The sequence below is a fragment of the Morone saxatilis genome, unplaced genomic scaffold (assembly GCF_004916995.1).
Source record: "Morone saxatilis isolate NCDOM2014 unplaced genomic scaffold, NCSU_SB_2.0 Contig18, whole genome shotgun sequence".
In the NCBI taxonomy this organism is placed as follows: domain Eukaryota; kingdom Metazoa; phylum Chordata; class Actinopteri; family Moronidae; genus Morone; species Morone saxatilis.
In genome coordinates, this window is record NW_023339740.1 from 2,904,959 (window position 1) to 2,918,436 (window position 13,478).

The 13,478-nt window shown below is 40.4% G+C and overlaps 1 protein-coding gene across 1 annotated transcript in view; it reads left to right on the forward strand.

The window, feature by feature from the left end:
* The first annotated feature begins 3,848 nt into the window (after nt 1-3,848).
* LOC118328079 overlaps nt 3,849-13,478 on the forward strand; it is a 65,998-nt gene continuing 56,368 nt past the window's right edge. The window contains exon 1 of the mRNA XM_035661683.1: nt 3,849-4,341. Coding sequence (XP_035517576.1) covers nt 4,061-4,341 — 281 coding nt within the window. The 5' untranslated portion in view covers nt 3,849-4,060. The remainder of the gene's footprint in view (nt 4,342-13,478) is intronic.

Below are 13,478 nucleotides of genomic sequence, written 5' to 3' on the forward strand. Positions count from 1 at the left end.
CAAGTTCACAGTAAAAGTTTAAGGGGTTTGGGGCATCCAGGATATATGGGTTTTAAAATGCTGACCAATGTAAGCTCCATTTAATTGAGACCAAGATATGCGGGGGATCTTTTTGTTGGCATGTAATCACCACCAATCTCCATTTAAAGCACTTTAACAGCAGATACTGTGTTACCACAGTGCTTGCAGTGGATGTAGAAGTGGCCAACTCAGGTGTAGTCAGTACCTTGAAATCACTAGTTGGGCATTGGCTTAGTAGAAGAGGACCCTGGCTCCCTCTGTAGTTGTAAAAAGGTTCATTCTAAAGTCCGCCGGTAAACGAAAACAACATTGGATTTTTTTCAGGTGATTATTACCACTAAATTGGAAAATAACTATCGACACTATTATATTCCATTCCATTTCTGACAGTAGATCCTCCCTTTAACACATTGGTTTACCACTATATGACCGTTCTTTAATGTTCTTAATCTGTAATTATCTCATGGGGGACGCACTGAGCGGTGCAACAGCATCAAGAGTAGCAGTTTACTAACCAAAGGTCAGGGGTGAAGGGTATTAGTGCAGAGGGACAGTTAAAAAAGATGCTGCTGTATATGCACACAACCAGCTGTAGGCTGTGGAACCAGTGAGCCTCTGGGCTTCATTTGTAACAAAGGTCATGGCTTTGGTTTCTGTGGCACATCAGCTACACCAGTATACAATAGCTTTTTCCAGACACTCTCCTTCCAGAATGGAATGGGGGGATAATGGTTCAGTTATGTGAAAACATCTTAATCATTTTATAAAGTCCAGTTTTCTTCTAATGACTTCCCTCGCTCCAATATCCATAGTCACTCTGGAAGATTTCTCTTTAAAAGGCTGATGCCAACTTAATGTGTGAGTTGTAGCGTAACTTTAACAAAGTCTATGCATTAAACAGTGAAATCAGCTATGAAATCAGAAAAATAACTTACTGGTATGAAGACTCCTGATTGGGAACACCTGAAAATTCTCTGGCAATTGTTTCTGGTGATTTCATTAACTGTGGTTTTTGTCTATAAAATGGGATGATGCTGTAAGGTGGATCCTTGTACCAAAATCTAGTTCAAGCTCTTAACCTTCATTATATCAGCCAGTATTAAAGCTGCACTAATCAATATTTGTATATTAACAATGGGTCAAATGTCTATGTGTAACGTGGATGGGGTCACTTATAGCTCTGTTTCCCTCAGCTCATCGGAGCTGAGGCAAACTTTCTGCTTTTTGTTTTTGTTTTTATGGCCCGTAAATTTCCTGCTCAGTACCATCAGCAGACAGCTCTACTACTGAGCATTTATCAGATAAAGAGCCAGATATTTTTCTTAGGAGTTGGTAGAGACCAAAACAGAGCTAAAAGGAGAGTGAATATTGGATGGATGTGTATATAGGCTACTGTTCTGCTGCCCCCAAGTGGCCTACAAATCAAGATACTGTGCTGAAATAGTGCATATTCTTAAATTAAAGGACCAGTGTAGCCATGTAGTTGCAACTCCCTCACTTCAACCTCCTCTTCCAAAGCGCAAGGGGAGAAAACTTTGGTGGTGGTGAAATGGTGTGGAAAAGGTGAACTGCTTACTGGCAGGAAACATGTTTGGTTCAAACCATTTGCGTGTCTGTTAGATAAAACAGCTCATTCTAAAGGTAACGGAAAACACCCAACACAATTCTTATTTTCAGGGTTATTATACACTAATGAAAAACATACCTATAAAATATTATATTTCTATGTCTGACAAAAGATTCCTCCTACAATTGTTACACACTGGACCTTTTTAATCTCGTTGAACGTTTTTTGATATTTAAGTTTGAAAAAGTTGGGATTATTTAAGAACTCCTTTTTTTTGCGATGGATCATTAAATGATCTCTTTATCTCTGGTAGAACAGGGCTTTTGGCCAGGCTACGAGGATATCGAACCGCTGTTGGACAGCTGGTGGAGGGAGGGACAAGTGCTCCTTGCATGGAACAAAACACAAGGGCTGACACCACGCACGAATATAACCCACTGCCTTAGAACCTTTTTAACAGCTGATTATGATGCACACATGATACTCACAGGTATTATCACATCGGTGTAAGATGCAGGTGATAATGTTATAATGCTCAGCATTTCTGCCTCTGGATACCCACCACTTTTTAATAGCTTATCAATTTTACTTCTTTATACATAGGTACTTGTGTTCTCCCCACTCCACTTGCCTCTTTTCCTCCACTGATGGTGCCTCCATAAATTTGAATTTTTGTATGATACTAAAAGTTTTTTTTTCCGATATAATTTTTAATAACTTTATAGTGATATAGATCTTTGGTTTATAGGACTACGTTTTTTGACAAGTTTTCAATGTGTACCATGCTGGATGTTGCAAGAAGGTGTATGGGATGGTTGGCAGGATATAAATTTCTTGTTTGAATGTAAATTGTAAGAACTTGCTACTCTTAATCAGAAGTCGAATGAAGTACCATTGTCGGTGAACATACTTAAAATTTGATACGAGTATCAGTATTTTTGCAAGGATGGCAGGCTATGTTATATACAACTTTAACTGTAATTCAGATGGTTTTTTAAAGACATATTTACTGTTTTAAACTTCAGCTTGTTACATAAATTTAATTTCTAGGAGATTGGGGGAGTTATTTACTACTTATTTGGGATGACACCTTAAAGGGGTTTTGTTATTGCCCTAAAATATGTTTCAAACTGTGGTTTAAAACTGAAGGAAACGTAGGCGCTCCCGATGTACAGGTGGGGTTGTGTTGCGCTTTTAATAGCAGCTTTGATTGGTAACACAATGGCCCCTCTATGAATTTTTTTCAAGTAAACTACCACAGTTGGGATGATTTTTTGTACAAAACTAAGTTATGTGGGCAGTGATCAGTATTTTTCTCTCATATACTGTACACCTATTTCAAATACATGTAATTTAAAAAAACAAGTATTAGACTGCTCCTCATCCGTTACCTATTTATATGTCTTCGGCGCACCCAGATTAAATAACTCAAACAACCTTCATACACTGACGCGGTAAAACATGAGACCTTAACCTTGTTGGAGGCCGACAGCCGGCACGGCATTTGAACAAACACTTTTTCTTTTTTTTTTTCCCCCCCACCAAAGCACGTGAGGCGCGTGGGAGGAACGCGCTAGCCGGTAGCGCTTGAAGTGACTCTCATCGAAGTCTGTCGAATATGACTGGAGTGTGAAAGTGGTTGGAGATAGATAGCTGCAGAATAAACCTTATCCTTACCGCTTCAGGCTGGGCAAGCTGTCATTTGACTGGTCACACCACAAACAACAGACACTTCATTTTGACGTATTATTTGCATAGAAAAGCCACTGTCTGGTGTACTCACATGAGCGAGACCGAGTCAGTTTTGAGCGTCAGAAGACAAGCTAGACCCAGAGGGATAAGATAATTAATCAAAAGCCAGAAAAATCATGAATTCGATTACGCTAGCATGATGGGAGAAGAGTTCACCCTCAGTTTTAATTAGTCCAGCAGCCAATTTTAAAACCAGAGGATAGAAAAACGATGACCTAATATGACATGGTAAAACGGAAGAAGAGGCCAGACTTTGGGCTTTCACTTCACAGTTTGGGTAATTTTTGTTAATTCACTCGTTCAGACTCCAATATTTCATATACAAGCAGTCCCTCCAACCTAATTCAGGCCATACCAAATTGGTAACTGGGGACTGATTTTTTATGGTAACGTTTAATAAATGAAGGGGGGATTGGATCCCAACGTTACATGCTATGGCTGGATATGGCTGGAAGGGCTGAAGGTTGTAAGTGTAGGCTTGTTGCCGGTGCAGAGCTTGTGGACGCGGCGGCGGCGGCGGCGCACAGCAGAGCACCAAACCCGGCCAACTTCACAGCAAAGCTGCCACTACTGCACCTCAAACCAGCCATGTCGGAGCGAAGGAGGAGGATCTGTGGATTTGACAGCGCTCAGTCTTACTACTACTGAGCGTGTGTTTGTGTGTGTGTGTGTGTGTGTGAGGGATAGGGCTGCTTCTCTGGTTGTTTGGATATCGCCTTCATGGACGGGCAACGGGGCTTTTACGAGATGGAGAACCCGACAGAGAACCCCAGCAAGGCGGCGGAGTATCTAAAGGAGCTGAATAAGATCATCGAGACCCAGCAGGGGCTGCTGGAGAAGCAGAGGGTCCGGATTGATGAGCTGGAGCTCCAGGTGACGGATCTTTGCAAGGAAAACGCCTGCCTGAAGGATCAGCACCAGCGGCACCTGGCCACCTGCAGGCTCCAGCAGGGCACCCTCTCCACCCTGGGAGCCATCAAGGAGAATGTCATGCAGGAAAAGTAAGTTCGCTGTTAATGTGTGCCACATGGTTCGGCAGAACAGGGCGCTGTCAAAGTTTATATCCCCGCTTCTGGGTGTTCGCGGAGGCTGGAGAGAGGGAGTGTGTGGTGGGCGGCTGGTGTTTATCCGTGCCATCTCCGTCAGGTGGAACCACGCAGCCAAATCAAACGCACACTTCTCTGCCACTTTGTCACAGATCGGCTTTTTAATGACCCGTGTAATTTCGACATTGTCAGGGATTATTCCGGGCTCACACACACGCTTTACACGCGTATTGCGTAATGTGGATCCCGTTAGGCGCACACTGAGTGTATGCGCACCGTGAATATTTTAGTTCTGGTGAGAGCAAACTGTATCAGACCGTCGTGGTAAAAGTCCGTATCAGTGGGTGTGACTTTGTTTTTATGGTGGCAGGAGAGGAAATCGGCTGTCTGTCAGAAAACAAGTTTTTGCTCCTGCGGGTTGGTTGAAGTCCACCTTGCTTAGGCAGACATGATCAGGGGATAATGATGTTAATGTGTACAGCGGCGTTGACTGACTTATTTTCCTCACCACCATAGAAGGCTTTTAATTTGAAGCGACGTAGTTGCTTTGGAGAGCTGCCCACTGCTACTATCAGGATTGATGTTCCATCAAGGCTGCCAAAACCTTTCAGGTTAATTGTTTAATAAATGGAAGTATCCATGCAGGCGATGCTCATTTCAGCAGGAAAATGCATCTAATTTCTGACTGCATCTAACAGAAGATAGAATCATGAGTGTGATATTGTGTAATGTTCCATCCACAGGAGCAGGCAGACTGCTTTAAAGCAGCTTTACACGTTCTTAGGTCACCACTGGCCACTGTACATACAGCACACTGCATGTTCTGAGCATTTTAAATTCATGTATTTTTCTGTTTGTTGAACTTTACAGTAATATCCAAGGTGGCGATACTTCACATTTATTACATACATGGATCTTTGACAGATTTTTATGTGACATGATATGATATGATATGATATAAAGATCTGGATACATTTTCATAAACTTGGATACCATTGGATCTTTTTCCGGATGCAGGTGCTTTTTGTCCAGTGTTTGACCACATCATTAGTCATCACGCCATGTAGGGATGTGTACTAGCAAGAATATGCCCATATGATAGGTATCACGATAGAGATGCAATGATTAGTCGATTAGTTGTCAACTATTAAATTAATTGCCAATTATTTTAACAGTTCATTCAACTGTTTTAAGTAATTTTTAAGAAAAAACGTCAAAATTCTCTGTGAATATTTTCTGTTTTCTTCAGTCCTCTGGCAGTAAACTGAATGTCTTTGCGTTTCTGACATTTTATGAACCAACAGCTAATCAATTAATCAAAATGATCAAAAGATTCATCGATAATGAAAATATTTGCAGCCCTATACCACAATTCACCGGTTATGATTCAATATATTGCGATACTGTAAGCATAGGGATATACTGCGATTGTTAAAAACACTTTATGTTTAAAATCTGAGTAAAAAAACCTTTTGCTTTATGCAATCAGAACAGTGGGATGTGCATTTGTTTTTATCACTGTCCCTGTAACATCCAACATCATATAGCATTACAACACTGCTGTCTGGTGGTCAGGGGTTAAACACAAAATGAACCGCTGGCATTAATCTTCGTAAACTATTAATTAAAAATCCAGTATACAGTATCACAAGTGATAATATTGTGATAGTCAGCTGTATCATGAATGCCATGTAGTGCTGGGAAATGTATATAAAATCACATTATGTGTATCATGATATTTACAATTTTCTATCACATTATCAGTTAGCCCTGATCCAGGACCAGCGTTCTCTGGTTGCAGCTTCTTCAATGAGAGGATTTGGTTTTTTTTATGTTTAATGTTGATGTCAATTGAACTTTCAGGGTTTTAGTCTGTTGGTCCGATGACATTAACAGCTTCAAGAAGTCGTCCTGGACTCTGGGCAGTCTTTGATGAGGATTTTTCAGCATTTTCTGACATTTTGTAGACTTAACACACACAGCCCTAATCCCAGTGAATATCAGCCCTGATCATGGACCGTATTGCTTATCTGCGTCCTGCACGGTTGTCACCAAGAACTCAGACACATTCAGTCACAAATCCACTCAGTAAAATTTGTTACTGGAAGAATGTTGACGTGCTGTGAAAAACCAACGTCAGTCGGCTGCAAAGTAATGCCAGACATGACTTATAATGTCAGAAAAGGGTTTTTCATTCAACATTCTCCCCATAACAAATTCTATTAATGGATGATTGAAATGTCTGAGTTCCAGGAGAAATCCATGCAGAATCAGGATACGCAGTATGGCCCTGGATTAGGGCTAGAAATTGTTATGTATTGGGATTAGAGATCTTCATTTTTCATTAATCTGTTGTTGTTTGTAAAGGTTTTTTCTATAAAATGCCCTTTAAAATGTTCTGATTCTTCAGATTACTTTTTTAATCAACTTTATCCAACTGACTCTCTTTAACTTTATCTTAATTAATCTATTAACAAAATTGTTGGCAGTAAATTTTTTGTTAATCAACTGTTACAGCACTGAATTGCATATGGTTGAGGACACAGTTTAAACAGTGGTTTATTATTGCACTTTCACATACTGACAGATTTAAGAAAGAATGGTAAAAATAAAAGCAAGAGATGCAGAGATATCCTGACTTTAATAATCTCTAGAACGGATCAGGCTCCAAAATGTTGAATCCTGCATTTCCCATAATGCACTCACATTAGGCATGAGACGACAGTTGAGATACACAGTATTATCACAGTAATCATAAAAATATACGTCATACTTTTAAAATGGCACTAAAATATACTGGAAGCACTTGGCCCATATTTATATTGTCATCGGTGTGATAGTGAACCTCATTTCTGCGATGTTCTTTATTTTTGGATACGGTCGTATCTATCATATCAATTATCTATCATTCTATCTACTAATCTATTCTATCTATCATATCTTCTATCTATCTATTGCACACATTGGTGGAAGTTTTTGTGGATAAGCATGGGCAGGCTGGAGCATTCAGCCATTGGAACCTTTAGATTGCTGGAAGATGTGAGCTTCCCCCTTGTTCCCTTGTTTTCTTAATAAAAATCAGGAAATAAATATAGGACTGTAGGCTGGAGAGCTGGACAGCTTTTTCATGTCAAGCCATGTGAGGATATTCACCATTATCCCGATTATCATCATGATGTTTTTTAATGTGATAAGCGGTAATATCATATATTGCCTATCTCTAATCACATCTTGATTAGACCCTCCTGGCCTGCTAAACCGGCACCTTCACTCTGATACAGACTTTATGTAAAAAGAAAAAAGTCATAATCGTAAACCAGGATAATCCCGATGACACTATGACATCATTGCGGTTATGTTTTTTTTCAGGCTTTGGAAAACTCCCTCTGGACATTAAACAGCTGTTTTCACGGACTGTGTGGTACTGTGATGAGTAAACTGAACCTCATGTGTAAAATCAGTGGAGTGCACCTTAAGGAATGAAAGCACTTTATCACATTGATATAAAAACCCTGTAAATCCACTGTTACCATAAAACCGCCCTGCCTACTGATTTGCAACTCTGCCTGCAGTGGTCCAACACAACCTGCCATATTAGAGGTAGAAACAGTACGTCAAAATCTCTGACATCTGACAAATTTCTACGGCCTAACTGTACACCAGCTGGTGCCGCGATGGTTCCCTCCGTCCTCCCCCTGCCTCCCCTGCCTCCCCCTGCCTCCCTGGCTCTGTGAGTATAAAACGGCAGCATCCTGTGGCTCTATAGTCTAACAGATAGTTAGTTTCTGCAGATGATCCCAGCACAAGTTCAGATGCCACTGGTTACGCTGCTGCTGCTGAAAATACTGCCTTTACAAAATGTGTTTCTGCTCTGTGCAGCTGCATGTACAGCAGCAATAACCTGCTTCAGTTTATTTGCGGCGAGTGCAATACTGTAAGGCCTTTTTAACCTATGACATCATTATCATATTTGCTCGCTCATCGTTTGCGCAGGCTATAAATAGCTATCAGTGCGGAGAGAAAGGAGGACGGGAGCTGGTCTCTCTGGATTTTCCATTCTGGCGTGGCCTTTTAACACCTGAGTGGCAAAGCATGCAGATTTGTGTTTGAATTCTCCTGACGTGGTTCAAAATCAAGCAAATATTTTTAGTTAAAAGCACTTCCTGTGCACACGCATGCACACACAGCTGAGAGGGAGTCCTGTCCCTTGTGCTCTGTCAACAGTTGGGCCACGTCAGCTGTTCCTTTTGTGTTGACCACAGTCAGCATACAGTCCTGGCCTTGACTGCAGGGCCGGTGGGGGAGCTCTGTTCCTCCCAGGCCCTCTGACACACACACACAAACAGTATAATGTTAGGGTGACCTGTCTTGCTGCGTGGGGACAGACTGTTACTCCAGATAATCAGTGAAGTGAGTGAGAGAGATTTAAGCAGATTTCAGGGCAGTTTTGACAGAGTGGGAGCATGTTGTTCTCACCACACTCTGCTTTATGAGCTAATCCGCTGTGGTAGGTCTGCTGTTCTGTGTTTACTCTGTGCTTTATTTGGCTGTTAAAGTTCACAACTTGCACAAACTCACACAGTTCTTATCAAGGTCAGACTGCGTCTGTTGGGAGATATACGACCTGGAACAGTGGAGGGAAAAAAGGATTCCTTTGGCCGTTTGCTTTGAAAAAACACTTGCGTCATTAGTGTTCAGGATTACTCAGTCGCATGCTGTAGCATATTATTAAGAGGACTCGGGGTCAGTGAAAGTGGAATCTGGCTCGCCTTGCGTGCATGGGGCGTGTCAAGACTTTTTAGACTAGGGTGGCTGTAGCAGGACTCGCTACTAACGGGGGTTCTCCCAGCACACAGACCAACCACAGGGATTAATGAACAAGACGACTTTATTCTTTACTCTGCCGCACACACAATTATCACACAACTTAGCCTGCTTCCTGAAGTCCGTTCAGGTCTGCTCCAGTTGTGTCTCCTGTATCATGTGTGTCAGTCCTGAGATCCAACACACTTCTGCCTTAAAAGAGGTAATAATAATAATACATTTTATTTGTTGGCGCCTTTCACAACACCCAAGGTCACCTTACAGGTAAATACAATATAAAATACATATAAAGGTGAGAGTGATTAGTTCATGACTACCAGTTGAGGTAATCAAATTACCTGGCGCTGCTCTCAGAAGCCTTCCCCACACCTCTTTCTCCTGCAGCTGTGCAAACCACACCCACCTCCACAGTGGCACAAGTGGGGCGCTGACTTATGCTGGGGTAGCATGAAGTATGTGTCTCAGCTTTCCTGTCATTACCAAACTATGCAATTCCAACAGTGTTTATGGACCCCAGTATGCAGGCTTTTGCCCCAAACTGCATGGGATTAGCATAAAGTGGGCATGTCTGCAAAGGGGAGACTCATAGGTACCCATAGAACCCATTTCCATTTCATTCCAGAGATTTTGAGGTCAGAGGTCAAGGGAACCCTTTGAAAAAGACAATGCCAGTTTTTCTTTTGAAGCGTTATTTAGCCCACTTCTGGGTCTGGGTGTTCCAGCTTTGTATATTGGCAGCAGCCTTGTAGATTTGGAGGAATATTAGTGACATAAAAGTTGTTAGTTGACGTCCCTTTAGGTGGCAGGCTTTGAAACATTTGACTCAGATGAATGAGACAGACTGTCAGTCATTATTTGCCAGCCAGATGCCTCTGAGCAAAGCACTTAAATATGATATTCTATATTCTTGTTATTGTCAATAACTCTAAAACTGACAGCTCATAGCTACTAACAGGCACTGTAGGAGTACTTCCACAGAGCTCCATTGTTGTCCAAAACTGGGTGACATGTTCCTTCATTTTGACTCATTATAGCAACAAATGTTGATTAATCCGCAGCAGAAAGTAGTCCCCAACAAATGCACCATTTACTCCTGTTTAAGTGACATTTGCTAAAACAGTGACAAGCTATTTTATTATTTAGCAGTTTTTGTTAAATTATATTATATGACAAATTTTCCCCGAGGGATCTATAAAGTAATTCTGATTCTGATTCTGTATTGACTGTATCCTTTTTAAAGGGTAACTTTTATTCCAATTTATTCAAACTCTGGGAAAGTAAACAAAGGCTAATCGTCCGATTATCAACCAAACTGTCTGAGATCATCCATCACAGTTTATATACTAACTGCTTCAACTTTGACCCACTGTACCAACTGACTGTTTATGCATTCCTCAATGAGTGATTATTCCAGACATTTTGGGTGTGTTCACTTTCACTTTTAACTAAAAATACAGTGGTTTGAGATTAATTTGCAACCTGTCTCATCAGTCAGTGAATCGATTAGTCCATCAAAGGAAAAATCATTTAATTAATCAATTAATTGTTTGTGATTTTTCAAGCAAAACCACCAAATATTCCGGTTCCAGCTTTTCTCTGTTTTATGATTACAAACTGAGTAAGTTTGGCTTTTGCACTGCTGGTCTGACAAAGCAAGATATCATCTTGGGCTCAGAGAAACTGTGATTTACATTTTTCAGTACTTTTTCCCATTTTACAAACTCGAAAAAACGAAATCAGCAGATTAATCAGTAATAAAAATCATTCGTTGCAGCTCTTGCCTTTTGCCCCATCAGAATTCACTGTGGCAATGTCGCCATGACCCCACGTTGCCGCTGTTACTTTAGAGAGTTTTATCATTAGTGGCAAAAGCTCACAAATCTGTCTCCTTAGCACCACTACTTCCACTACCCATGAGCCTAGCCCAGCAAAATTTTGAGGAACAGGCGTCATTGGAGAATGTGAGAATGACTTTAAGTCTACAACAATAAACAATAAATGAAAATATTAAAACATTATTATTTCCATTTCTGTCAACGCCACAGGGAGCCACTGCGGAGGGGCTAAAGAATGTGGCTCCGGAGCCGCAGGTTGCCTACCCCTGATCATAAGCGAGATAAGATAAGAGAGATGATGTTGAAATAGAACTACTCCAGTGTTTCTTTATCAAAGGGTATGTTTTTGTAGCATTACATTTTTCATCAACCTTTATTAACCACGAGTGTGTATCTCATGTGTATCTCAGAACAGTTTTCCTGTGATACCCCACCAATACCCCATAAAATAGCTCTCTCTCTCATATACAGTAGCTGTTGCTGAGCATTAAAGCCATATACCTGCTCTCTATCACATTACATTCACACACACAGAATGAACAAACCCTCTCTCATACCAAGAGCTGTTCTTCTGAGAATATTTATTTCAAGGCTTCATCAGTTCAGTGTGTTTACGTGTGTGTGTGTATGTGTGTGTGTGCAGTGCTGCGGGAAATAGCCGTTCGCTGGTCAGCAGCTCAGAACGCACAGCGAATCAGGAGTCAAGGAAGGGAACACTGCCAGAGGACATATGAAAATTGGTCGGGAATGTAACAAAGTTTTGACTTTATGAGTAAGCACATATGCCGCAGTTGCTGTGGGCAAGCTGTGAAATATATACGCTGTTTGTGATGCATTTAAAACCGGAGCAGAAATACATTTCACACAGAGAACAGTGTAGATTCTGGAGCCTGAGGGTGGTCTTGACATGAGAAGAATAAATAAACGTTTTAAAAGGAGAATACATTTTGGAATGTGATATTCATGTTTGGGTGTCAGAGGTAAAAGAGATCTACATTATTATATGAGTCTGTCAATGTTTATTCTCAATATGTAACAGCCTGTATGCTGTGTGTGGCTGCTTGTTCCTGTGTTTTAAATATCTTGTGCGTTTAAACTTGCGAGAGAGTTTCTAAAAACTGCACATCAGAAGGTGAACAATCTGGTGATTTATCACGCAGGCGTTGGGAGGCTGATGCTAATGAGAAAGTGATATATTGCCAAATGCGAAGTGAAGAAATAAATTCTCATGAGGTGAACACAAACAACAACACAAACTCTGTGGATGCGTTCAGTGAAAGCTGAATAACCTGTACAGCATCTCCTTCTATTTTATAACAGTTTTTCCCCAAACATAACTTTCCTTGTTAGGATATTGCTTAGAATTTCCCCCCCCGATGTGAAATCATGATGCGAGTTTATTAATCTCCAAATTAAGAGAAAAGTTTTCCACTCATAATGACTTCACTGTTGCTTTTAATGTCAGTCTGATAGGATTTCCAATTATAAAAATAATTTCTTACAATTCTTACAATAAGCAACTGCTTCATGTCTTATTTTCTTTGATGGTCTACAGCACAGACCTGAAGTTGCACTGCTGATAGTTTGAATACAGTCATATATGTTTTGAGGAAGTCTAATATTTATAGCATGTGGAAACATTGATGTGAAACTGTCCTGTGCAAAATAAATGAACTTTCTCTTGAGAGTAAAAAAAGTGTTAATTTTAAATACTTATATGTATTCCTCTTTTATTAGGGCAGAAACACTGATTAAATCACGTTCCACCATTAGGGAGTAAAAAAATATAGTAGTAGTATAGTATAGTTTACATTAGGGCTGCAACTAATTGTTATTTTAATTATCATCGATCATATTCCTTATTCATTGATGATTGTTTGGTCTGTAAAATATCAGAAAATGGTGACAAAGGTTGATCATTGTTACACAAAGCCCAATATTATGTCCTCAAATGTCTTGTTTTTAATCCACAACCCAAAGATATTCAGTTTACTGTCATAGAGGACTAAAGACAGCAGAAAATATTCACATTTGAGAAACTGAAAAAAAAGACTCAAAATGATAAATCAGTTATGAAATATTTGTTGACTAATCTATTAACTGACTAATTGGTGCAGCTCTAGTTTTCATTAGCTTTCGGTTGTCTTCTCTATTGGTGTTTTGCTGCATTTAGCACCAGAAACTGTTACTGTGGACTCCAGGCAGCACATTTCCCACATGGCTGTTATCAAAGATCTGTTAACGTTACAGCATTATTTGAGCAGTTTGGCATACTGCCGCAAAACAGACATGCCATATTGTCCACACCTTACCAGCCATCTGCAGGCCCACGTTCTTCTTTTTTTCTGGTTAAAGCAGCTACAAGTAACTTTCATTATGTGTTGATTCTGGCAGCCCCTGTGGACGAAACTGGTAGTGTTTCTACTGCCTCAT